The sequence below is a fragment of the Panicum hallii genome, chromosome 9 (assembly GCF_002211085.1).
Source record: "Panicum hallii strain FIL2 chromosome 9, PHallii_v3.1, whole genome shotgun sequence".
Classification (NCBI taxonomy): Eukaryota; Viridiplantae; Streptophyta; class Magnoliopsida; order Poales; family Poaceae; genus Panicum; species Panicum hallii.
Genome location: NC_038050.1, coordinates 56,621,985 through 56,647,301, shown reverse-complemented (window position 1 = coordinate 56,647,301; position 25,317 = coordinate 56,621,985). Strand labels below are relative to the sequence as shown.

General features: G+C 45.6%; 5 protein-coding genes across 11 annotated transcripts; all 5 read right to left on the bottom strand.

The window, feature by feature from the left end:
• Window positions 1-1,893: 1,893 nt before the first annotated feature.
• LOC112876125 (short-chain dehydrogenase TIC 32, chloroplastic-like) lies at window positions 1,894-4,052 on the bottom strand. Its single transcript, XM_025940175.1, has 8 exons — window positions 3,890-4,052; window positions 3,404-3,635; window positions 3,200-3,279; window positions 2,866-3,019; window positions 2,685-2,763; window positions 2,508-2,592; window positions 2,311-2,357; window positions 1,894-2,207 (listed from the first exon to the last, which is right to left on the bottom strand). Exons 1-8 carry the CDS (start codon window positions 3,993-3,995, stop codon window positions 2,049-2,051), a joined length of 942 nt encoding a protein of 313 aa, XP_025795960.1. The 5' UTR covers window positions 3,996-4,052; the 3' UTR covers window positions 1,894-2,048.
• Window positions 4,053-4,458: 406 nt separating this feature from the next.
• On the bottom strand, window positions 4,459-5,529 carry LOC112875054. Its single transcript, XM_025938739.1, has one exon. The coding sequence runs from the start codon at window positions 5,413-5,415 to the stop codon at window positions 4,576-4,578; it is 840 nt and encodes a 279-aa protein (XP_025794524.1). The 5' UTR covers window positions 5,416-5,529; the 3' UTR covers window positions 4,459-4,575.
• Window positions 5,530-6,713: 1,184 nt separating this feature from the next.
• Window positions 6,714-14,092, bottom strand: LOC112875053 (tetratricopeptide repeat protein SKI3). 3 transcript variants are annotated; one of them, XM_025938737.1, is made up of 22 exons: window positions 13,948-14,092; window positions 13,781-13,861; window positions 13,452-13,685; window positions 13,215-13,337; window positions 12,354-12,437; window positions 12,184-12,234; window positions 12,017-12,109; window positions 11,736-11,876; window positions 11,564-11,644; window positions 11,217-11,464; window positions 10,947-11,118; window positions 10,755-10,876; window positions 10,600-10,651; window positions 10,424-10,489; window positions 9,930-10,148; window positions 9,730-9,781; window positions 9,211-9,584; window positions 9,015-9,109; window positions 8,692-8,931; window positions 7,965-8,611; window positions 7,322-7,525; window positions 6,714-7,206 (listed from the first exon to the last, which is right to left on the bottom strand). In XM_025938737.1, exons 1-22 carry the CDS (start codon window positions 13,957-13,959, stop codon window positions 7,019-7,021), a joined length of 3,579 nt encoding a protein of 1,192 aa, XP_025794522.1. In that variant the 5' UTR covers window positions 13,960-14,092; the 3' UTR covers window positions 6,714-7,018. The 3 variants fall into 3 exon arrangements, with proteins under 3 accessions (XP_025794522.1, XP_025794520.1, XP_025794523.1); XM_025938735.1 differs by having other exon boundaries at window positions 10,600-10,657; window positions 13,948-14,090; XM_025938738.1 differs by lacking the exons at window positions 12,354-12,437; window positions 13,215-13,337; window positions 13,452-13,685; window positions 13,781-13,861; window positions 13,948-14,092 and having other exon boundaries at window positions 10,600-10,657; window positions 12,017-12,122; window positions 12,184-12,212.
• A 1,766-nt stretch (window positions 14,093-15,858) lies between these two features.
• On the bottom strand, window positions 15,859-20,070 carry LOC112875415 (protein trichome birefringence-like 12). Of its 2 annotated transcripts, none has more exons than XM_025939260.1 (4): window positions 19,374-20,070; window positions 17,978-18,111; window positions 16,615-16,864; window positions 15,859-16,525 (listed from the first exon to the last, which is right to left on the bottom strand). In XM_025939260.1, the coding sequence occupies exons 1-4, from the start codon at window positions 19,902-19,904 to the stop codon at window positions 16,238-16,240; spliced, it is 1,203 nt and encodes a 400-aa protein (XP_025795045.1). In that variant the 5' UTR covers window positions 19,905-20,070; the 3' UTR covers window positions 15,859-16,237. The 2 variants fall into 2 exon arrangements, with proteins under 2 accessions (XP_025795045.1, XP_025795044.1); XM_025939259.1 differs by having other exon boundaries at window positions 17,978-18,118; window positions 19,378-20,057.
• Window positions 20,071-20,444: 374 nt separating this feature from the next.
• On the bottom strand, window positions 20,445-23,165 carry LOC112875414 (pentatricopeptide repeat-containing protein At2g01860). 4 transcript variants are annotated; one of them, XM_025939256.1, is made up of 2 exons: window positions 22,869-23,165; window positions 20,445-22,271 (listed from the first exon to the last, which is right to left on the bottom strand). In XM_025939256.1, exon 2 carries the CDS (start codon window positions 22,188-22,190, stop codon window positions 20,739-20,741), a length of 1,452 nt encoding a protein of 483 aa, XP_025795041.1. In that variant the 5' UTR covers window positions 22,191-22,271; window positions 22,869-23,165; the 3' UTR covers window positions 20,445-20,738. The 4 variants fall into 4 exon arrangements, with proteins under 4 accessions (XP_025795041.1, XP_025795043.1, XP_025795040.1 ...); XM_025939258.1 differs by having other exon boundaries at window positions 20,445-22,249; XM_025939255.1 differs by having other exon boundaries at window positions 22,879-23,165.
• Between the last annotated feature and the right edge of the window lie 2,152 nt (window positions 23,166-25,317).

The window sequence follows — 25,317 nt, the reverse complement described above, 5'->3', positions numbered from 1 at the left end:
CTAGCAGGAGGTACCCCTATCCGTATGTACCGACACATGGGCATTAGGCCGGTAGGGGTGTTGGAGCCCCCTAGCCCCCCTATAGATCCACCCATGACGGACAGGTATTCAACATTATCCATATTCTTAAAAAATTCAAATTACTCCTCTCAAGTATGACCAAAATTCGAAGAACCTTTTGACTATTTTTTGGTTCAATTTAGTCCTAACAATATCATTTGGTTCGATTTACCTTCTATTATAATTTATCTTTTTTATTTCTCCACATACAAGTGAAATCTTAATTTAGGATTTTGTAGGGTTGTAGTGGGCATCAAAAAGTATGTAAAAAATATATTATAAATTTTTCATCACTATTTTCTTATAATTTTGGATTGTAAGGGTTAATTTATTTTTAAACATCATACCCCATCCAAATAATGATGAAATTCTTGAAATACTTTTTTAAAAAATAAGTTATGATGTCCGCTTTGGCCAAATGATATAGTTTAGGGTAAATTGAACCAACAAGTATTTAGAAGGTTATCCAGACTTTAGCCATACATTAGGGGAGTAATCTAAATGTTTTTTCTTTTTTTATAAAAAATAATGTAAATATTGGCCACAAGCACCTTGCCGAGCAAGACAGCCTAACTGGACACAAATTTTGTGACACCTTATGGCCCTATAATTAGAAGGCTGGCTCATGCATATTCAATCAGGCCTTCCATTTTGATAAACGCTATTGTGACAATTATTATTTAACTTAATTGAAATTATACCACATGGGAAAACTAATATGATAGAGATTTGATACTTGTAAATAGTACAAATTGAAATTATGCAACAAGAAGAATCAGAATACATAATAGGAATATTTAAAAAATTATAGAAGAACAACTATTTTTTATTGGAATAATAAATTAGTATCATTGAAACAATGCATAATATACCATGCACCGCTTAAGCAATGGTACGTGAACAATCAAGCAAAAACTAATACCACATGAACATTTCAAAAAAATGCATTAAATGATAGAAATCAAATTATATACGAAGAACAATTAATAAAATATATAATAGGAACAATTAAATTGTTCTATTGGAACAAAGCATAACATACATGGAACACTTAATCATGTGAACAATCAAGTTAAAAAAAATAACCACATGAACAATGCAAAATGTGTAAATAGTAGAGATTGAAATCAAGTAAGAAGAACAATTAAACTATATAATAGGACTAATTTCAAATCTTGGAAGAATAATTAAATCATCTTATGCGAATAATAAATTTTTAGTGCAAGAACAATCAATGATATGCATGGAATAATAAATGAATGGTATGTGAACTATATAATTATGTTATACCAACGATAGATTATATTAAAAATAAAAATGTGAGTAATTATTAAAAAGCGTTGCAAAAGACCTTAATCTTAAAAAATGAAAGTACACCATAAAAGATATAGTAGAAGGAAAAAATTAAATAACAACCAAGGACTAAAAACATTAAAGTGGTCAATAGAATAACGTGCATGCATGAAATAAATAAAAATAAAAAGTTTAGTCCTATCCACCGAAACAATCGTGCAATGCAAGCCTGAAAAACATAAGAAATTCTAGATAAACCCTTCGGGACGTAGAAGGAGAAATGTCTTTTCTTGTGCTCATCATCTCACTCGATGTTATTCCAATTACTATTACCTAATGATCTAAAAAAAACTACCTATTCTATTTATCGTTGTGTGATTGTACATGAACATAGCAAAATGCTAACTTTTCAGAAAAATCCATGATTGTACCAACAACAATAACTATAGATTTCATACCTTCAAAATGGCTTGAGACATATGTAAAAGAAATGTAATAAGTACTGGTGTCTAAATTTCAAATAAAAATGCAATAAGTGTATGATAGTATGGTGTTTAAATTTCAAATTTTGAATCAAGATTGAGAAAATTTAATTGATAGCAGTACATACACTGGAAACATACATCCGGAAGAGCTATGCTAACATTAAGTACAACAATTTGTGCATCACTATTATAGTTCAGACAAGCACTTGATCAAGACACTGTCTGCAAGCTGAATTGCCATAACTTCTTGGCCAACTCAGCATCTGAAGCCTGCGAGCTTGGGCTGCCTATATTGCAGTTGGCAAAGTATTTCCCACTTATGCCCTTGACTTGAGTATGCATTGCCACATAGCATGTCGTTGCGGCACCCTTTAACAAATTAAAACGAAGTTGGTTAGGATCAATGCATGTTCCACCAACGAGAGGTGAATGTAAACTCCGTGTAAATGTTTAACAAGAGGTGAAAGTATACCTGTTCTACACTTCTAGAGATGATTCTTCCAATGGTGTTCAAGAGAACTGCAAGAGTAGAGGGATCGGTTATAAATGCTAATAAAAATAGAGCTCCATGTAAATGCTTTTCAAGGGAGAAGCCAGAAACTATTTGACATATGAGCCCTTACCTTTTAAAATAACATATAAATTTGAATGTAAGATTTGAGAAAATACCAGAGACAATAGTCCTGTTCCTAAAAAGGTTCGTCCTGATGACACCAGGATGAACTGCATTAGCAGAAATATTCACTCCTTCCTCCTGGTCATGAAGAATATACAACTTCTTCAGTTACTGGAAAGTTCATAAATTCGCATACAGTGACCTTCTATTCAGTGACAAAAAGCTAATACCTTTAGGATTCGGGACAGTTTGTTAGAATGAAGAATGTTGGCAAGCTTTGATTGACCGTAAGCAATAAAGTCGTTCAAACTGCGCAAGGTTAAGATAGAACAAACTTGTTGGAATAATTTCTACAGGCAGTAACATGCCCAATTTTCCAAGAGAATTCTGATTGACCTCAGCATGGATTACCCTGAAGGATCATGAATTTTATTGAAACATATCCCTTCAGGATAGGTCATGAAATGGCCCGAAGATGTCAGATTGACGATCCTCCCCTCAACACCACTGTCCCTGCAGCTACTCTTCATGTTCTCCAGTAAGAGGTTTGTTAGAAGAAAATGGCCTGCCATCCAAGTCAGACGCTGCTGCATTCTCAGAATCAGTATGATCATAACTCATAAGAACAAGCCTAAACAGACATACATGAACATTCAGATATCCAAGCCACACTCTTTTGCAGTTAAACAAGATAAGCATTCGAACAATTCACGCAATTGGGGATGTAGTGCTATAGAAGACACACCAATGTGATTAGTGGCGAAATGCAATTCCAGGCCGTCGCAGGAAAGCTTGCAGTGCCTTGTCATCACTCCAGCGTTGTTGCTGCCGAAATGCACATCAAGTCAACCAAACAGATCCAAAGCAATGGCGAAACTTCAGGCAGGCTTTAGTTCAACTTCTTTGTGATCTCAGATAGTATGAAGTAGGAGGAATTGTTCGTTCGTACATGAGAATGTTGAGGGTCAGGTTCAGAGACTCGAACTCGGAGGCGAATCTCCTCACTGACGCTATGGAGCTGAGGTCCAGCTCCAGCACGTCCATCCTCGCGCCGGGGATCTTCGCTGCGATGGCCTCCTTGGCGGCGACGCCGGCGGAGACGTTGCGCACGGCCATGACGACGTGCACGCCGCGCATCGCTAGGACGCGCGCCGTCTCCAGCCCGATGCCGCTGGACGCACCTGCGCCGAACAATGGGCTCAAAATCAGCTCAGCTCATGAGTTCCCTCCGATGCGAACGGCCAACCAGTCCGAGGGGTCGCCGTTCTGACTGCCGGCATCCAAGGAGGCCTATGCTCCGCGCTTTGAAGGCAGCACCTCGACTCCGGAGTTTTGGTCAGACGGATCCGGCGACAGAGGTTGAGGTCGGAGGTGACGGGGAAGCTAGCCGAATGGAACAGCTTAAGATTAACTGAAGCAGAACGGAGGTACGTACCGGTGACGACGGCGACCAGGCCTCGGCCGTCGACGCCGGCGGTGACCTCCTCGGCCGTGGAGGCGCCGGAGAAGCCCGAGGGCCCTTTGCGGTAGAACCACCACATCAGGCAGCAGATTCGGACGGCACTGTATTACGGGACTAGCGGCTACTAAACGCCTATGTAATGTAAGCGCATCATAAACAATGCAGCAAGCGACAGAACCAGATGAGCAGGTCAGCACTCAGCAAGGGCGATTATTTTGGTCAGCAGCGCAATTTTTATTAGAATTTAGACACACACACACACACACACACACACACACAGAGAGAGAGAGAGAGAGAGAGAGAGAGAGCGCCACATGAACGAATGCATTGTTTGTGATTGCCACCATTCAGAAGTCAGAACCCTGCGACAAGCCCATAACCCGTGCTCCTTTTTGGACAAATTTCCACGAATCCTAATAATAAAGTTACAATTCATCGTGCGTATAAATTGGTACAGGCCCTCTATCGATGAATCGCTTCCCGAATATTTGGTAGTAGTAGAAGATGATCTGCAACTGCAAGCGTTGCTGGTAGCATCAAGCAAAAAAGAAAACAAAGAACCTTTTTTGGGGGAATGAAACAAAATAACTAGCGTCGATGATGATGAAGGCACACACACACACACAGAGGTGACATGCACATCTCCAGCTAATCCTGATCTACGAATCCTTCTTCCCTTCACCCTCCTGCAGCTGCTTCTGCTGTTGCTCCGCCGCGCTCGAGCGATGGTCACCATCGTCCTCATGGTCGGTGCCGAGGTAGTACCTCCGGAGCGCCTTGGGCAGGTAGAACGGCAGCAGGAAGGCGAACAGGTTGAACCCCCAGAACGCCAGGTTGGCGGCCGCGATCGCCCTGCCGGCCGCCACCCGCCGCGGCGCCACGGGCGGGCCACGCCCGAGCTCGTCGCGCTCCTGCATCTCCTCCCGCAGCCACTCGGACGCCGCGAACATCCTGCGCGCGCTGTACATCACGGGCACCGCGGCCCTGACGGGGAGCGAGAACGTGCCCGGCCACGCCGCAGCGATGCCCTCGGTGAAGACCTGCGCGGAGAGGAGGAACGCGTGCGGGGCCGCGGCGGCGACGCCGGCCGTGTCCCCGGCCCGGAGCCCGTCCAGGATGTAGAGCGCCGGGAGCGCGGCGCCGACGATGAACCCCACCGCGGTGTGCACGGCGAGGCGGAGCCGCCCGCCGAGGCCCGGGAAGACGGGCGCGGCCGGGTTGGGCTTGCCGGGGCGCTGCGGGAAGGCGACCCAGGCGAGGACGAGGAGGTAGGGGAGGAGGAGCACCGCGAAGGCGATCTCCGAGAGCGGGACCGTGGTGGAGAAGGCGAGCACGGCGGCCGCGCCCAGCGTGTTGAGCTGCTTGATGGAGAAGAGGTAGTAGTGGTGGTGCGGCCGCGCCGTCGGGGAGGTGGGCGTCGGGTGCAGCGGCGGCGGGGGCGCGCCCATGGACGGCAGCGTGATGCCGCCCCCCGCCGTCGGGCCGACGCCGCCTGACATGGCCTCTGGTGTGCGAGCGAGGCGGCCGGGAAGAGCGCGCGGCGATACTTTTCCTGCGTCGTGCAGTGGCGCGCGTGAGTTTGGCTTTGGCTGGATACTGGGAGCGGTGGCGAGCGAGCGTCGACGCTCGACGAGAGCGGCGAAGTTAAGACGACGCAGCCCGGCGCGGGAGCGGAGGACGTGTGGCGCGCTGCGGTGCCCCGGCAGGCGGTGGCGTGCCGCGTGGGCCGAAGCGGGATTTGGATAGGATTATTTTACTGGGCCTGGAGAACAGCGCAGCGAGGGTCGAGCTGCAGCGGCGTGACGTGGGCACGTCCTTTGGATTCGGTTACACTTGTTGACAGACTTGCGACCTGCTCAAGCTCAGCCCTGCACCGCCGGACCGACAGAAACAATGGACGGGGGCTACGTGTACTCTGCGTGTTTTGCTGTGGTTGGGCTTGGAACTTCAGCAGGTTCTCGCTTCTAGACAAAGTGCTTAAAGCTAAAGAAAAGTAGATGAGTGATCCGTATCCAATGGAAACAAGGAGCTCGTATAGGTTTCTGAGGTGGCTTGGGCTTTGAATCTCGGGCTGTTCCATTTGAGTATGTCTAAGAATTTAGTAATTAACTATCAAATTAAGGGCGCGTTTGATAAGTTGCGGTTTCCAAAAAAACAGCTCCCCCTCTGACTTTTCTGGTGGAGCTGAAGTTGTTTTTGGAAAACCTATGGCAAAATTGCTTCTTCAGTTGTTTAAATAGGTTAAATGTTCGTAATACCTTTATTCTTTCCTATTTTTTATTTCTCTTTCTATTTCTTTTCTTTCTTATTTTCTTTCCTTCTATTATCTCTCCTTGTCTCTTCTTCCCGCATGGGCCGCCCAATCGCGCCTCTTGCTTGCGCCGCCGCCCCCATTTTCCGCCTCTAGCTCGTACCGCCAACCCCGTCAACTTGCGCCCCCGCCTCAGGCCTCCACCTCGAGCCTCTACCTCGAGCACGCGCCGCCAACCACCACCTCCGCCTCAAGCTCGCGCCGGTGGCCGCCTCTGTGCATGCCTCCTGCTCGCACCACACGGAGGCCAAAAAGGTAAGTTAGGGGGGAGTTGCAGAGAGCAAGTTTTTTTAGCTCCTCCTCCACCATATAGCTCTAGAGAGCGAAATCGTGGGGCTTCTCCGCCGAAGCCGTTTGACTCCACCCTGTTTGGTAGGGCTCTAGCAGAAGCCGCGGAAGAAGCTTGAAGCTTGAAGCTGGAGCCCTCTTTGAGAGGCCCTAAATAATCTTCATAGTAGAGCCTTATTAACTGCATGTCTGCATGCATATCAAAAGATGTGAATAGACTATCTGTTATAGCTAGTTGTAGTTGTCCTGCCACAAACAAAATGCTATTGAGTTGAGTTGGCACTTTTTGAGATACCTTTGTGTTGGTGGTTAAAGACTTACAGCACTGAAAAAAAAAACAACGGTCCAATCCTACAAGCTCCAGGACTAGTATCCAAGCATCCCAGAGCAACATGCAAGTGCACATTGGTCGTCACCAATCCCAGCCAATCTATGGGCTACATCTTACAACAACACGCCGGCGGCTCGATCGTGCATGACAAAACACTTTCAGAGACAAAAGGTTACGCGTCCATAAGCTGCAGCAGAGCCTTCCAGTACCGGGAGCAGGACGGGTTCAGGTGAATCGCCCGAAGCAGCCAGCTCTCTGGGCTCTGCATCGTCTCCACCAGCTGGTTCTGCTGGGAAGCCGCCGCGGCCGACTGCCTCGCCAGCAGGTGCATTTGGAAGTACACCTCCGCAGGCCGCAGTTCTGCGGCAACCAAAAAAAAAGACCTTTAAGCAACTGGGATCACATGCCAGAAACCAAACAGATGACTGTAAAACGAGGAGTGTTCTTCTGTCTGAAGCTTGCTTCAGTTTCGTACCTGGGAGCCATGAGAACCATTCCAGGCGAAGGTTCTTCTCCCACTTGGTTTTGGAGCCAAGGCTGCCCTCGGCTTGTGCCAGTAGAAGTGACACCAGAGGTAACGAAGCATGTGATTTCTGCTGGGCCTTTCTGAGGCTGGGAGCTGCACGGGATATAAACTGAGGAGCTGCAAACCTCCGGGCAATTTCCATACAGGTCGCACCTATCACAGTGATGTTTCATTCAGTACATAATCAAAAACATGAAACAAAACTACCAAGCAATTACTCAGGCCATATTCTGGACTAGCATCGACCATACAGGGAAATATAAGAACAAATTAGAAAGATGAACTTCACGTCCCTACAGATTGGCTCCATTCGATTCCAGAATTAATTGCCAAGAAATGTAACAGCAAAGCACATTTTTTTCCTTATTCATTATCTGCATAACCTAACAGTTTGTACCAGTAAATGGGCAGTGCACAAATCGCCAGGTAAAGCACATAGTATCAACACGGTATAAGATTAGCAGAAAGTTTGTTGACTAGATAGAAAGCTAGACAACATAACCAAGTTCACAGCAACTGCATATAATAAACAAAAGAGGTATTGGAGAACAAGTTAGATTCAAATGAGCTATAAGAGAAGAAAGCAGCTTACCATTGAGGAATAAGATGCAGCTATCCGGATCTCCTTCAGCACATGCCTGAGCAAGAGCTTCTTCAGCGCTTGCAAAGTTTTCATCCCCTATAAAGCACTGAGCAGAGACTAGATTGAAAAGAGACGTCCATTTTGACAGGTCACTGCCATTCCTTTCAATGCACTCACAAAGATTTTTATATATTTCATCAGAAGAGGTCTCCAATGAACATGCAGATTCAAGGTGCTTCAGCATTACCCAACCCATCTCAGTATTCGCATGTTTTTTCAAGCAGTTCATGTACTCATTCCTGGAGTTCAAAAGATCCCCTTTCACAGCATAGGCCCGACAGAGTTGGAAGTGTGCAAAGAAAGTATCAACACACCTAGAGGCAGTCATTCTTAGAGCTTCTTTAGCTTGAGCAATGCAATTTTCATAGTCTAAAGATTGCAAACAGATCTCTGAAGATAAAAGAAGAAGCAAGAACACCTCATACTGCACAACTTTGTTCTCATGTGAATTGCTAGCGTTGGATAGCACTTGCATGATGAGCCTCTTCAAAATGATACACATATGTTTGGGGTACTTCTCTTCACGTGCTTTTTGGAAAATAGCAAGGACAAGCAGGTAACGTGCATCTTGGTTCCATGGTTCACGATGAACCCACCTTCAGAGGGGTTAAAATACACAGTTAGCTGACCTACCAAAGACATACCGTGTCATCAATGTAGCAAGGAGAAGATGTACCTTTGCAAGTGGTGTATTTCATCATGTCCACTTAAGTACTGGTGTTCACATGTTGGGAAAGAGAACTTTGGATAAGAGGTGCAGGTAGCATAGCAACAAACCATTGCAGATGCTTGAATTTGATGTGCAGATCTTAGGCCCATACTGGATGTGTGACCATGTGTCAGAGAAGTAACCCTTATTGCTTTATGAGAAGCCATCCAATCTCCACTCCACAGGAGCAGAGATCCAAGTTGGTTTCTGCAGCATGTAGCAAAGAGAGTAATATCAAGTTCAGTACCTTTTTGAACACCTGATAGGACCATTCCAAGAAAGAACATTACCTCACTAAACTGCAGTCAGGGTACATGTGCAGAACCTTTTTCAGGTAAGACAAGCTAGCATCAACCCTCAAAGGCTTGTCCATTTCCCCCTCAATCTGCAAGGACATTTTTTATTTATATTAGTATGCCATGCATATATCCAAAATAAACTATTTTTTCCATAGAAATATAGAATGACAGAATTTAGGATACGTACTGCCTTCCCAAGAGCAATATTCGAGTGGACTTCACTCATCACTTCATAAGATGTAAGCCTAGGAGGCATACTCAACTGAGGCAACTGCAAACGCTTGTTTGGATGCAAAGCATCCAATGCAGAAATAATAAATTTCAACTGCGAGCTGTAATTGAGTTGGCCAGGAAGCTTATGAATGACTGCAGCTGCTGAATCCTTCCCAGAAATTGCATATGTCAATGTGCAAATGAATCCCAAAGCCACACTTGCACTCTCTGGCTTCATGCCAGATAAATTTTCAGCCAAGTTTCTAGATACAGAAAGAGCTTCCTCACTTCGTCCAGTTTTCCACAATGCAAGAGCATATATCTGCAATCCATCCATGCTCAGCAGCCCTAGAAATTTTGGGACTACTTGTTAGTTTATACATTGTATACCATGAAACTATCTTATAAGGATATATTGTTCATGCTACAAGGCCAACTCAGAGAAATTAGGGATGGAATCCTTCCACTGCCGGAAGGAAAATAAAAGCAATACCTTGGGATCTCAACTCTTCACATTCCCGCACTGCATCAGTTGCAAGACCAGCCTGCAGTTAGTGCTATGGTTAGAGTGCATATGGACAACAAAAAGGCATACCCAATCAATCCGCATCCAGAAGTACCATGCAAAACACCATGGTTTTAGCTCCTTGGTAAGTTTAACTTCATCAGACAGTAACAGCATAGCACAGTTACCTTGTATAGTGACCGGGCAAGGTTCACTGAAACATCAGCAAAAACATATTTATTGTCTGACTTGGAATTGTTCATCATGCCTAAAGCAGATCTCGCTTGTTGGTAAAATCTGATTGCAGACTGAAAATCTGATCGCACTTCAGAAACCAAGCCATTTATATTGTGAGACTCTGGGTAATGAGGTGCTCGATGAACAGCCTGCCTTACAGCCATCAACACCTACATAATGGCACCAGGCGTAAAGAAATTGATATGTTAATCGCAGTGCGGTTCGATAAGTACCCAAATGCCACTAAGGTATCACATAACTCAGGGAATCAACATGTAGCTCTAGTGTCAAGAGGCTAAATAATGTAGAATTTACAAATGAAGATCAAGTGGGAACTGCCACCAGGATGAATCAATTGTTGCCAAAAACAGAATTTGTTTCAAGCATGACATGCTCAGTATTTAATTTGGAAGCTTCAAAGCACAAGATAAATTTGGATGCATACCTGAGGTGAAAGAAGATTACCAGTACGGGCAGCAATTGTTCCAAGGCCAATCTGGAACTCTGGCAGCTGGTGCAATAACATAAAAGAATGAAATCAAATATAGCTTTAAGTGAAGAAAAAATAGAAAATCATTTTGCTGAGAAGTGAAAACATTGATGATGGTAAACTTTACTTACAGGTAGGATCTGTGCAGCTCTCAAGCAGCTTTCAAAAGATTCATTTACTGTACTGCCCCTTTAAAATCACATCAAATAGAAAAATAAGCTTTGAGATAATAAAAATATGGAGAGCGCAGTATAAAATCTTTTCATAAATGAGGGGGGAAGGGTACCCAGATTGGTGATAATTTTCCGCCGACATTCCTGCCCACGGCAAGGCCAACGAAGGATCAATGCTTCGAGCTCGATCAAATGCTTCTTTAGCCAATTGTTTATCACCTGATTGCCTGTAAATCTGAATGTCAAACTATTAGTTACCCCCTGCTAGTAGCAAAATCAATCAGCTGTTGCTTTAACAGCAGTACCTTTCCAAGGTATGCCCAAGCTTCAGAAAGAGACATATCAAGATGAAGTGCCCTAATGAAAGAATGCTGCTTCAAAGCCAGATCACTTGACATGGAACCCAATGTAACCCAGAAATCCTTATTAACTGGTTCCAGTATCAAGGCACCAAGTGACATTTTCTCTGAAAGCTCCCTATTGCACATAAAAGAAAAATACAATAGTACCAGACAGCTCTTATGAGACCAGCTGTAAAGTAACATGGTATTAGCCTTAGCAACAAAGAAGTTTACCAAACATTGGGGTCGTGTCTGTTATTGTCATCCATGGAATATATTAGATCAAGACAAATAGCAGCATCATTGTGAACATTAGCTTCCCAGGGTGTAAGATGCAAAGCCCGTTGATATGAGAGTTTTGCACCATTTGCCGCTGACAGAATTGCATTTCTCCACTCCTGAACAGAATCTTTGAACATCTGTGTATCTACACCCCTCTTGATCTTCTCATCCACCCATGGAAAGCACCTCGCAAGTGCAAGCTGACACAGAGCAGGCAAGGTATACAGTAGAATAAATAATTCAGAATATGAGATGCCAAGCAAACTTAAACGATGAGTTAATGATGAAAAGTCAAGTACCTGAACATCTCCATGCAATTTCCAAACACATGAAAGATTTCCAGTCAATGAAGCACAAATTTTGGCAGCTTCAGATGCTTCCTGTAATATAATTAAAAAAAACTATATGATGAAACCATACAGCTGTGGTCTACTTAATACTATTTAAAAAACTAGTATCAAATCGAAATACCTTCAGCAGGCTAGCAGCCCAGCCAAAGGCCCCAGTAGTTACACAATTCCTTGACCATGCAAGCAATGCAGAAGCAAGTCCAAAATATGCTGAATGGTTATGTGGAGCCATTTCCAAAGCAGAACGAAACTGTTCAACTCCCTGGTGTTGTGTATTTTGCAAGAAATTAAAGGTTAGGATGCATAGATTTCGAATGGATACATTATTATAGCATTTGCTAATAAAATCATGTGTACCAGCTGAACAATAGCCATTTGAAAATGCAGACACAAACTTCCTACCTTTCTGAAATAGCCAAGCATTAGCTGGATGTTTCCACTTTCTATCAACGCAAAGACCCTGGAACTATCAAGTTCAATAGCTCGTCCATATGACTGCCGGCAAAAACTGAATTAAGCATATTCAGAAGGCTCAATACAGCACACTGCAACATTTATTAGCAGCAAACCTTTACTGCTGCAGTGAACATGCCCAAACGGTGGTATGCCAAACCAAGTGCCTGTTGCCATGATAGGGAATGTTTTAATTCGATAAGTGATAATTTGAAAACACGCCACACATCAATTGGAGCAAAGAAATTTTGACAAGAGGAAACTGACAGAGGAAAACAACACCCACCTCCCATAAATCTGCACATGTTGGGTAACCTCGTATTGCATGCTGAAGGCTTTGTATGGCATCTGACCATTTCCTCTGATGAACCTAACCTTTCACCAACTCATGTCAATACATCTTAAATGTAAATTTTCTGATGCCTTATCACAGATACAAATATATCCCACGTCTAAAAAAGCAATCAAAACAATAATATTACAAACAAAATATTAACACTAGTAGTATGATGGAAAAAATGTTTATCACATTTTAAAGAAAATCAAAGGTGGATATAACAAATTGAATATCCTAAGAGATATTACTGCCAGCCTAGACCTTTCAAATTTTCCAAGAACAGCATGATCAAACCTCAATAAAGATATACTAATGGCAATTGATCAACTGACTCCTTTTAGCCTGCACAATCTCGCTTTCCTCCCCCAGATAATCCGAAAGCATCGGCACATAATTTAGCGATTAATATCCACTAGCATTACAGTAAAGGTGTTGTGGGGTGGTCATATCACTGCCATAGTGGATAGGATATAAACACAGTGTCTCTGTATGAATTGCAGGAAACATCACTGAGAAATCGATGAAATTGCTACAGGTAAGTACTGAAGGGGCTGGATTTAGTTGAATTTCAACTGTTTTCATCAGTTTCTTCATAACCACCATCAATCTAACTGATTACTGCAAGACAGAGTTCACCGTATCTTTGGGCTTAGCTTGGACGGATTTGGAATGGCAGGATTCCAACTCAATCCAGAATGAAGCCATAACATTTGTAAACATACCAACTAGTTGGGACCTCTTTAATTATACATACTATTGGCATGCTTACTTCAATTGATAGTCATTCAAGAAAATTGTCATACAAGTTACCTGCAAGTAGCCAAGCCTTCGAAAGGCCCAGAATGCGCGAGGTGACTTGCCAGCTGCCTCCTTGCACACAGCAAGCTCCAAGCTCTCCTTCCCCTCGACATCTAGCAAGTCACAGAGAGCCTCCTGCACCATACCCCAGAAATAAAGGGGGGGAACACATGAGAACCCTATCACAAGCAAAGGATGAACACATTCAAGGCATACAACAATACGAGTATTAAGCATTCCCACACACACCCCAGCCTCGGCATCGTCAGCGTTGAGTGCCACCGCGCGCTGGTAGCACTTGGCCGCCCGCTGCGTGTCGCCGCCACGCGCGTAGTGATTGCCGAGGAAGCGGAAGGGGACGCCATCGTTGGGGTTCAGCTTGGCTGCGGCGAGGAAATGCTCCGCCGCCGCCGCGCGGAGCCGCCGCGCTTCGTCCCCATCGCCCTCCTGCTCCGCCTCCGCGCGGGCCCATAGGAAGACGCCCTGCACGCACGGACCCAACCAACGGGCGATTAGGCGCAACGGAGAAGAGCGTGCACAACCACGGCAAGATTTATACAATGGAGAACGAAGCGCACGAGGTTGTAGTGGTGGAGCGGGATGGAGGGGTCGGCGGCGAGGGTTTGCTCTAGTTGCCTGCGGAGGTTGGCCTCCGCCGCCTGCGAGGGGGTGAAGATAGGGTCAGTAAGAGGCGAGGTGAGGGCTGATGGAAGAGGGAGAGCGCGAGAGCGATAGAGTAGAGTACAGTTTCGGGCATGTCGCCGACGAGATGGCACTGCCGGAGACGGCGGGGGTGAACCGGAGCGTGGAGGAAGAGGGGAGTAGCGAAATTTTTGCAGCTTAGCCCTTGGGAGAAGAAGAAATTGTCTCAGCACCACACGGGCAATGGTTTGGTTACTGGGATCTGAGGGATACCAATAGAATACTAGTAAAATAGGATGGTATAAGCATAATCGTGATTCATATTTTTTAGGAGAAAATCGTGATTCTATTTGTAATTAAAAATATATGTTTTACTTATAAAGTAAACAAATTTTAAAGAATCAAGTTTATGAAGTTAGTTTTGGTAAATCAATTAAATGTATGAATTTGAGTCCACTCATTAATGTTAGTCTCGATTCAAGTTAATTTTTGAAAACCACCAAAAGAGCCAGATCCATTTTAGCTCCATTTGAGGGACTTTAACATCCAGACTAAGATCCTTATTTTTAAAAACCACTTACTTTAATGTTTATGGATCTCCTTTTTTCTAGAAGTGAGAGGTAGAAGATGGAAAGGAAAGAAGAAAAACAAATTACTTTAGTTTTGGTGTCCTGGATCAGGTAATAAAATTAATAGCCTCCAGGTACACAAGTGTGGAGAACTGGAGACGGGATTTTCCAGAAGCTGGAGAGCACTTGCTCCGTGATCATTGCTCATAGATGAACATGTAGCATGGCTATAGATGCAAGTCCCGGCTCGCTCCGTATAGTATCTTTCACAATCCTTCCTTCAAGCGTAGTTTCATCGATTTATCGGTCGATCCTCCACCCCCATTTCCAAATATCGTCGTTTCTCTGTTGCCATGTTCGATGGCGCCGCCACCTCCTCTTTACGGACAAGCGGAGGTCCTGCTCAACACCCACTGCACATTTACATTGATCAAAAACCTAATGCGCCCATCGCCTTCTCCTTCACGAGGGACTAGGAGCGCATCGAGACACCCTTCTTACCCGTGCAGACGCCACTTCCCTCCAACATGTAGGCGCGCTCCCTTGGTCTGAACTCCAGCGTTTTCTTAGAGATCCCATGCATCTTACGTACATGATGGAGTCTAATCCTCTTCCGCATCGCCATCCGCTGCCATCAACCTGATTGCATCCTCACAGAGGAATGCGGCTGCTTCCGATATTGCCTCCTATGATAACGATGCCGGCCTCCACCCGCTATAGTTATTTGAAGAAAGGTAAAACTATTTAGCAATTTTAACCGTCATACTTTTCACTTAGCTCTGCTATTATCTGTCTTAAGAGTCCAGCAGCTAAACCTCTCAACTGATGATTAAAACACTGCTTGCCAGGGCATACGAGAACAACTCTGGCCGCCGCCCCAGAGTGAAATTTGGAGAACCTGTGCACCGGCCACCCCCAGCATGGACGGCACAAATGTTGTACGAGGCTGGCATGTGTTCTGTCTGGCTCTTGACATGAAGACGACAAGGCTGCAAGGCGTCGCTGAGTAGTGTCTCCATGTATAATTGTGTCTGGCAGCTTCAGAGAAAAAAATTATACAAGTAGTCAAGCTGGGATTTTTTCGGGCGACCAGAAAATGGCTAATTTTCGATCAACAACGATTACCGATAGCAGGGATTTAAGCTGCCACATTGAAGTATGGATTATCCACAGAGCAAAGAAAAGTTATCTTCCACAAATCTCAGAATGGCTTGAGGCTCTGGCTTAACGGCTTTGTCGTTACTTTCCTTTTGCTCTTCTTTATGTTCTTTTTTCCTTTTGCATGTAAACTTTTCCAAAAACACCACGATTAAGTTCCTTCAATCGAAAAATGATTTCAGTCGCTTGGTTTGTTAAGACATCATCGGACCAGTGTAACACTCCTACCTTCCATAGAGACAGGGCAAGGTTCTGAAACATCAGCAAAAGTATATCTATTGACTGGCTTGAAGAAATGGAATAATATTCGAGACAAAAAAGTATCACAGCAGGCCATTATGGAAAACGTATTTGTCAGAGACTATAAAAGTTAGGTTGTGAATTGTACAACACAGAACATTCACTAGCCGTCCGGAGTCTCCAATAGTCGGATCCGGACCAGGTACTCCTGAGTGGTCGAAGTGACCTCCTACGAGGGGGAGGATGTGATCAGGAGATCGATCAGGACATGACACCCACGGGACATTTCCCCTCTTCGAGACATCGTAATGGGGGCCTTGGCATCATTCTCCATTCGGGTCTACTCCCCCCGTTCGAAATTACAAGGCGCAGTTCGTTCCGTTAGGCAAAAAAATGTCAACAAGGATTCTAACTTCAGCAAGGCAATCAACCTTTTCCCTGCAGAAAGTAATGCAAGATCTGTGCAGCCAAGATGTCGACCCATGTGTCCGGCACGCCAGGCAGGCACCAATGCATGCAGTCCTGTCCGTAGACAGCCACCGCGTCCTTCTTGCCAAGCCAGATAGCTGGATGGGCGTCAGCACGGAACTCGCTCATGTGAGTCAGGTTGAGCAACTGAATATCAGTGCCAACTAGGGCTTCCTGGATTGCTGAATTCACCATTCTCGCATCTTTGTTCACTCCCCCAAACCGGGGATCAAACCAAGAATCGAGCTGCACAAGATTTTGTATGAAAGAATAAACAAGTCACAATTTTGAAATGTGTAACCTGAATCAGAACAGTTTGACTGTCAGAATCGCACCTCATGCTCTTCAAGGAGTCTATCAGATACACAGCTGCCATTGTGATCCCACTCGCCTCCATAGAAGTGCCTAGGTGATTGTGTGCGCCACAGCTTCAGTGTTTTCCCGGGAACCTCCCTTTCAATGTAAGAGGCCATACTTTTCAGAACTACTTTCAGTCCATCGTGCATGCCAAGTGGAGGCTCAATCGGCTTTCCTCCTTTGTAGAAAACCAGGGGAGTCTCTTTTGAAAATTTATATGTATTCCACCTGATAGGAAGTAATGTGTAAAACATTACAACAGGAATAGCAATGATGAAGTTACGCCTAGACGACATAGACCTTCATGGTTGAAATCTGGGCAATGCACATCGAGATCAATGCACAGAATGTTGACTTCCATAGATGTCAGCAAGAGAGAAAATGCTCTGCGAACAAACTGACACTAAAACTGAAAGTTTCCTATAGGCATTCCAGAACAAACTTCAAAATGGGGTTGCATTGAAAAAGAAAAATGGAAAGAATGTAAGAATTGCATTCTTTGTTGGGTTCCTGAAAATGTGGATCGTGTCCTTTTCCAGTGTGCCATGGCCAGATTTATTTGGGCTAGCTTCAACGAAGCACTAGGTGGGACAGTGTCATCTAGCATGCAGGACTTCTATGAGCATTGGCTCACATTGGGGGTGACGTATTAGCATCTGAAACTTTTCTTATTCGCCCCATTAGTTTGGTCCCTCTGGACCACAAGGAAAAACGGCCATTGAAAAAGCTTTCTGCACTCACCGAATGAAGTGTTGTACAAAATCCTATCTTTTTTGCAGAAGTAGTGCCGTTCAGAACTGCTGAGCGGGGGAAAATCGAGGAAAAAAGCTGCCCAAGTGGGAAGATGTCCACAAGAGTTCCAGAAACTACAAAGAGAAAGTCTGCAAGAAGACATTATGTAGTTCAGCTAGCAAAGCTAGTGTCTGGTGTGGCTGTGTTAGGCCAGTAGTGCTTCGTGTGCTTGTGCGGGCTTTTGTTCAGCTTGATCGCTGCTTGATCTCTTTTGTAAGCTGGAAACCCCAACAAAGTCAGTTGTAAGAGAACTTATATGCTTTCTATAACCTTTCTCTAAAATAATAGTAATGATGAGATAGTATTGTTCTTGACCAAATTTATTCTTCATGAAAATTGACAATAGCAAGTGGAAATAACTGAAGGCTGTTCTTGTTAAAGAAAGAGCCTTTTATGACTAATATGACCTCATGTGAAGCTGAGGGCCAGTACCGTACTACCATGAGAACCATTTGAACAATCCCATTGCTCCGGCTAAATAAGAAATGGTATTTTCACTTTACTAGTACGCAAAAAGAAAAAGTTCAAGTTTGGGAATGACAAACTCACCAGTGTCCGGTGTTGAAAATTAGCACATCATAGAACTTTGTGACATTTACCCAATCATCAGCAGGGATGTCAATATCCACTCTGTAAGTTCCTTTTATTCCATCCTTCTGAAGTTCTTTGGACTTCTCCACAGGCTGCCACCTTTGTATCATTAGTTAACACCAAGTGAGTTTCATGATTTTATTATATTTAATTTACAAATTTACAATCCTCTTCTTCTCAAAAAGAAAAAAAAATCACAGGCACAAAAAATACAAATGTCCGGGTCACAGAGGTTTAACAAATACGAACTTTATGCAGCAGGTAAGTAATGTCCTTTGCCTCCTTTCATGTTACAGTACATATAATCCTAATTTAGTCATCCAACCATGAGATAGATAAAGATTATTTATGCAACAAAGTGCACTTCATGCCAATTTGCATGCGTTGCAATATCAAATGTACAGCACAGCAATAGCAAAGTTAATCACAATTCAGCAGACAAAACTACAGAGCTGACATCACTGTAGACACTAACCATGCAGCATAGAACAATAGTTGCAACATATATCATCCTAGTTGCTTCAAGGGAACAAAACCACCATAAGAGTTCAGTCCCTTACGCATCATGTATATACTGAAACCAAGAAAAGTCCTTCCAGACTAACCACAAATGCAACTCATCTGTATTTCTATTTATCACCATCAGAACTCTCTCTCTGGAGTACTACTAACTCCTAGCATCAGACTCTCGAGTAATGGCACTACATTGCAGTCTTGCCCTTTTACTTGTTCAATAATTGTTCCTGATTTCGCAGAACTCTCTTCAGTTGCATGTTTGTATCCTAAAAAAGCCAAGGTAACAGAAATATCTCGTCTAAAATATAACTGCTACTGCAATGTACTCCCTCCGCCCTGTAATATAAGGCATTCTAACAATTCTAGGACAGATTAAGGGAGAGAACAAAAGACGCATGTACCCTTCAAGAGCTCTTCGTTTGCCAGCCATAATTAAAGTTGTTCCTAAAATTAAGCAGGGGAGAAAGGAATAGAAAAGGTAAGTATGCGGCTAAGAGCCAAGAAAAATTAAATGATTTCCTTTAATATTTATCCAAAAGTTCTAGGATGCCTCATATTCGAGTACAAATTTTGAACCCTGCAATGCTAGGACGGAGGGAGTAGATAAATAATACCACTATTGCAAACGTAGATAAATAACCTCAAATTCTCAATGTGTTCTCTTACACACAAATTCGCAATCACACTCTCTGCATCCTAGGCAATGTATTAATGTAAGTATGCTATCACCTCTTATGTAGGTACCAATTCATGCAAATCTCATTAAAAAGATTGCTCTTCCACCTATGTTAAAAACTAAACAAACCAGCAACCCTTATCAGCAGCAGGGAGCACTCACTGACGTGTACTTGGCGAGCAGGACGGCGCGGTGGTAGGCGACGACGACGTCCTCCCTCGGAAAGTACCCTCCGCGCCACGCGCCTCGCCGCTTCCACTTGCGCGCGCCGTCGTCTGCCGAGCGGAGCGCGCAGAGCAGCGCGACAACGAGGTTCTCAGAAAGCGAGTCCCCCACGAGCCCGACCCGTCTGCCCCTGGCCGCGGCCAGGAACCCCACGGCGTTGATCCTCGGGACGACAGCGCCGCCGCAGCGGTTGGGTGCCCAGGAGAGCGCCGCGAGCTGGGGGCGGCCGTTGCGGAGGCAGTTCCAGGCGTTGCGGTGGAAGGGGCAGGATGGGGAGTAGAGCGGTGGCGGCGCGGGGGACGGAGTCGGCACCCACCGGCCGTCGGCCGCATCCGAGAGCGCGGCGCCGCAGGGGAGCGGCTGCGGCGTGGGCGGGCGTGGGCGTGGGGAAGACATGAAGAGGAGGAGGAGGAGGATGGTGAGGGTTATGGGGAGGAGGAGGACCAGAGGGAGGCGGAGGCGCGGCATTGTGCCCGCCTCCGGCCACAACGCGCAGACACCGCCCTCTTCCTCTTGGATCTAACAGTTTTCTTGCCGTTGTCCCCGTTTTTCTGCTGCGTTGCAACTGATGCTGTGTGCATAGATCACACCATGTGCGCCGAAAAAGACTCAGGACTCAAAGATGGACACAAATGCAGCTTTGAGCAATCTACTGGCATCAAACTACACGATTGCAACTTCAGAAGTTCAGTACTTGTATCGATTAAAAACTTACAAGAGAGTGACTGACCGATATTTGTTCATTGTAAGGTCAGCAGAATAACTTGCAAGCATGCATTAGCAGTTTCAGGATTTCAGCTTAAGCTCATTGTAGCCATCCATTCATCGTTGTCATGAAATCATAGATTACTGAAAGATATGGCCAAGGGAGACAGAATAGTGCACTTCTTTCCTTCTTACTGTGACAAATAGGCTAAAGAAGTATGGTTGCACATTTCCTTGATCAGACCATCATTTGTGCCAAAAAAAAATCTTGTCTGGATTATGCGATGAGCACAAATTTACCACTAAGTAATCTTGAAGCCACAAATTTACCACTAAGAGTCAAATATCTGTTCATGTACGTGCATCCACAGATTCAGATTTAACCCACTGCACTGCAGTGCAATCACCAATTATATTTTGTCAATGAACATTGACCAGTGAAAAATACACGAGGGACTAAACAACACAGGAACATAATTGCTCGACTCCTTTCTTGTACTACAAAGATTATAGATGAAGTGTGGGTATTGCACTGCAGTGTGGGTATTCTTGTTCCTATTCTACTCTCTCTGTGACATGTCAACAACACTCAGAGAGTCAACAAGAATGGGCATCTCCAGTTTCAGACAAGCGTGCGAGCAGCCTCCTGTCCAGTTTCAAACCGACTGACTCGGCCTCCCTGATCAGCTGCCGGCACTTGGCCAGCCTCCCCTCCGCTGCATAACCTTCAATCAGATCATTGTACATGTCGCCCGTCGGAACAAACCCTGCCTCCTTCATCCTTGATAAATACCGGAGGGCTCTCTCTGGGTCGCGCAACGCCACACACAGCTTGATAATGACCCGGTAGGCTGGCAGGTCAAGCAGACAACCGGCCTGCTCCATTTCCCACACCAGGGACAGCGCCTCGCGGTGCATTCCGTCGCGGCAGCGGCTGTGGATCACCGTTGTGTACATAACCAAGGTGGGACTCCCACCGGATTCCCTGAACCAGCTGAGCAGGCTCTCCACGGCTGCATACCGTCGAAGCTTTACGCAGACTTTCATGACAGCCGTGCAGTCCTGCGGGCGAAGCTCCAAGTCCGACCTCTCACCAAGCTCATCAACCAATGCCGAGGCAAGCCCATAGCCTTCAGGTGTCCGGGTGGCTTCCAGCATCAGCTTCACATAGATGCTGGGGTGCAGTGTCCTGTTATGGATTCTTGCAAGTTCCAGGAGTTTGCGCGCAAGGCCTACCTTCCCTGCCCTCATGAACCCACTCACCATGGCTTCAAGAACGGCACGGCTCGCCGTGGGGACGCATTGCTCCAATGCAGACTCCACTTTAAGCTGGCCAAAGCGAGCCAAAACTTCGATGGTAGAAGCAAGAACCCGGTCGTCAGGGAACAATGGAACAGCTTTCTGCCTCTGAGCCCAGCACAATGTTTGCAGTGCGCGCTCAGGGAGTCCCATGTGCCCCAGCTCCCGGATGGTAAGTGACAAGGAACCTTTACGGAGAAACCTCGCCCACCGGTTGAGCACCGTGGAGACACCATGCTCTGGAGGAAGCCCAGCAATCTCCCGAGCAATCCCAAGTAGGAATTCCGGGTTCTTGCGCACCTGATCACTGAAGGAAGCACGAGATGAGAGCGCGGCTCTTGCAGCAAGCCGGACATGCTGCTTGGGCGCGGGACCGACAGGCAGCCTCGTCTTGTGCGGTAGTGGCAATGGGAGAGCCCGCTGCCTTGCGGGGTTTGGTGGCTTCAGGGGCCTCTGACGCATTGGCCGGTCGAAGAGTGCAGAAATGGCATCGATTTCTTCTTTGCTCCATCCTAAACACTCTCCTTCTTCATCCCTGTCAGCAGCATTCTCGGCATATGTCTCGTCACTGTTCTCAGATGCTTCCAACTCCTTGGCAGAACCTCTATCCGAGAACTCTGATGAGCAAGAAACACGAGATGTTGAGTGCAAATGGCCGTGACTGTAGAGTCTACGGGCTCTGAGCTTCAACAATGAAGGTGCGGGGAGCAGTCCGTTCACCAGCGCAGGGGCAACCTTCACTTGGGGCATCGAGTCAGATGAATACCCAGTTATCTTGAGTAAAAAAACTGTGCCTTGGATACCCAATCCTGCGCGTCAAAGAAGAATAACCTAATCAAGAAATAGAGGAGCCATTAGATTACTATACACAGGTAAATTGGTTGGTGATCCTCCCTATCCCAAACCAGTAGCGATAAAAAAAGTGCACACAATTTTTTTTTCCATTGTGGGCTATGCCCGAATTTCATGACTCATAAAAGCAACGAAATTACAAAGTTCAGTCCCAGCAGTTTCAGGTTTTTCCACCCGCGCGCCCTCTGCGTCTGTATGTCAGCACTCAGGGCTGAACATGAAAGTTACACGGATACATACGCATATCAGTCTAGGGCTGATCGGATACGCGGATACGTCATCTTGTCAAAAAACCTCGATACGCCGATACGTTTCAGCAATTTTTTTCTGAATAAATAAATAACAATACATAATAAAATTCACGAAATGAGAAGTAGAATTCAACATAGGCAAATAGCAGGCAGCAGTGGAGCCTTGATGACACTAGCACAGCACTGCTCGATGCTGCCATTTACCCCTCAAGGAATCAAGAACAAGTCTCGGGATCAGATTGGGAAGGATGAAATCAAAGAGGAAAAGAAATGGGAAGAAAGAAATCAATTCAGAGGAACAATAGATCGAGAACGGGAAGCTCACGTGAGATTACCGAAGAGTGATGTGCTGGAGGTGGAGGTGGAGGTTCATCACGGGCGGGCCGACACCGGACGGCTGCCGGCGGCGCTCGTGCTGCTGCGTGCCGAGTGTCCACGCTCGTCCTCTCCGGCGGCTCGTCGCGGACAGTGGCGCTCCGCGTGGCGCTCGCTCGGCGACCGACGCCGGCACGCCCTCGCCCTCCCCGCACAACGGCTTCAAGTCACGCCTCGCCGGAGCTGCTCAAGCACCCACCGTCGATGGAACTGCGCCAACGTCTCTCAAGAGGTAGAGGATTAGGTTGGGAGGTAGAGATTCCAGCTCTCTTCTTCTGGGCCAGGCCATATGAGTTTGTGGGCTGCTTGAGAATACGGGCTATTAGAGCAGCCCATACTCCAGAATTTTCCCATGATCGACTCCTGGATCTTATGGGAAAAATTTTCCTTTGGCGCTTCCTAGTTTTCGCCAAAAAAAATTTAGAAGGCGCCAAAGGAAAAAATCTCATCGAGTTTGCGCTTGAGAAATGAAGTGTCACTATCTGTGTTACTTCTTATAAGAAATCATGAATAAATTATAGAACGAAATCTATATCTATATGCCATGTACACATAAAAAAATTATATTGCATTTACAACACGTCAACTCTAATGAATACCTTATCTTCAACTACTTGCTTATATTAGGCGTATCTGTTGGCACACTTAACTCCAAAAATGTGACCCTCAAAAAAGAACTCCAAAAATGGCCCGCTGCTATCCCTGTGCAAATAGGTCTTGCAGCTTGTTCTGCCAGAGGAATTCTTGGATGGCTGAACGCAGTGCGTGATTAGGCATACTATCACGGTTTGAAAGTGATTTGTTTGTCATAGGAGATGTGCCATGTCCACTATCTAGTCAACGTCTAAGAGCATCAGCTTCGTAGGTGAAGCCATCTGCTGCCACCACCTGAGGATCTCTCATGACAACCTGAAGACAGGTAATAGCCGAAAGTTAGCTATCTGACGGCAGGTAACAGCTTATAGTTTTTGAATGCATCACCTGAGAGATTGGGCAAAGGAAGTAGGATGGCGTGGTAACAGCTCTACTGCTTTCGCTGAACATGGATCGAAAAGATTGTGACAATGGTGCAGGAGCTTCCTTTATCATAGGTTTGATCACCCTCCACACATCGCGTTGAAGATCAGGGCGTTTCTGCCTGCTGAGCTCCGAGCACTGCATTCCAATTCTTGCAAGCTGCTCCGCTTGCCCCAGAGGCCACTCACCTGCCGAGTGATCCAACATAGAATGCAGGTCATCACCTGTTATGACCCTTGGCCGCCGGTGAATACCGCCAACGTGAGCACACACATGAGATGGATCTCAGGAGGATAACTTGGTCCAGAGGAAAGGTTTCTCGCTGCCGTGTTTCGTTTCTCAATTTCGTTCATGCCTTGTTCACCGTACAACCTTGGCTTATAAGCCACCTGCTCACAGGCCACTGGCCCACACGTCAGTTTAACCATTACATAGACTTGATTACGGAAAACTAATAATACGCTACTAGTCTGCGAATATGCCTATGCAGCATGCATAACATCTCCCTCGGCTCCAGACGTTGCTTGACCCCAAGCAATAGCATTTGGAAAATGGGTCTTCAAAACGTAGTAGTCCTCCCAGGTCGCTGAAGATGTAGGGAGCTCACTCCACTTGATCAGCACCTGAGGTATTTGCCGAATTCCCCTTCTTTACGAGACGCTGCTCCAACACTGCCTCTAGAAGATAGGCATCAGCAGAGAGATCCTGCACATTTGGAAGCTGAGCGAATACCAGTGTGTAATCGGGTGTGAACGGCTTAAGCTGTGAGATGTGAAACACAGGATGGATCTGACTGGAGGTTGGCAGATTCAACTTGTATGCCACAACGCCAATCTTCTCCAGCACACGAAAAGGACCATAATACTTATAGGCTAATTTGGGATACGGGCGGTTGTTGAAGCTTCAACAACACCTGGTCTCCCACCTGAAAGACCGTGTCAGTACGCTTCTTATCAGCAAACATCTTCATACGATTCTGAGTTGTCTTACGCTTCTTATCAACAAATATCTTCGTACCATTTTGAGCCGCAGATAACTGCACGTCGGTGTTTTACCGCCTACCCATCAAGGAATATACCTAAGGTGGTAAGTTTTAGCTAGGGTGACGCCGAGATCAGGAACTTGAAGGTGCTAGCAACACAAAGTTTAGACAGGTTCGGGCCGCGATGTGCGTAATACCCTACGTCATGTTTGGTGGTTTGTATTGCCTTGAGTGTTGATGTGTTTTGAGGGGGTCCCTACCCGCCCTTATGTATCCTAGTCCGGGAGGACAGGGTTACATGAATTCTAGTCCGACACTAGCCTAGGAATCGTACTCGAGTACAACTCGAGTAGCTTCCTTCTGTATCGGCTAGTCCTACTTCGCATGCGAGTAGAATACA

Bases quoted from the DNA above. Each gene is read 5' to 3' on its own strand.
- LOC112876125 (XM_025940175.1), bottom strand. From the start codon at position 3,995: ATGTGGTGGTTCTACCGCAAAGGGCCCTCGGGCTTCTCCGGCGCCTCC. The intron at 3,280-3,403 runs GTACGAACGAAC...GCATTTCGGCAG, and splicing joins CTGACCCTCAACATTCTCAT to CAACAACGCTGGAGTGATGA. The intron at 2,358-2,507 runs GTATTTTCTCAA...CTACTCTTGCAG, and splicing joins GAACAGGACTATTGTCTCTG to TTCTCTTGAACACCATTGGA.
- LOC112875054 (XM_025938739.1), bottom strand. From the start codon at position 5,415: ATGTCAGGCGGCGTCGGCCCGACGGCGGGGGGCGGCATCACGCTGCCG.
- LOC112875053 (XM_025938735.1), bottom strand. The intron at 13,686-13,780 runs GTGCGCTTCGTT...CCGTGCGTGCAG, and splicing joins CGCTCCACCACTACAACCTC to GGCGTCTTCCTATGGGCCCG. The intron at 9,110-9,210 runs GTACGTATCCTA...ATGTCCTTGCAG, and splicing joins ATATTGCTCTTGGGAAGGCA to ATTGAGGGGGAAATGGACAA.
- LOC112875415 (XM_025939259.1), bottom strand. From the start codon at position 19,904: ATGCCGCGCCTCCGCCTCCCTCTGGTCCTCCTCCTCCCCATAACCCTC. The intron at 18,119-19,377 runs GTCAGTGAGTGC...AATGATACAAAG, and splicing joins GTCCTGCTCGCCAAGTACAC to GTGGCAGCCTGTGGAGAAGT. The intron at 16,526-16,614 runs GTGCGATTCTGA...AATCTTGTGCAG, and splicing joins GACTCCTTGAAGAGCATGAG to CTCGATTCTTGGTTTGATCC.
- LOC112875414 (XM_025939256.1), bottom strand. From the start codon at position 22,190: ATGCCCCAAGTGAAGGTTGCCCCTGCGCTGGTGAACGGACTGCTCCCC.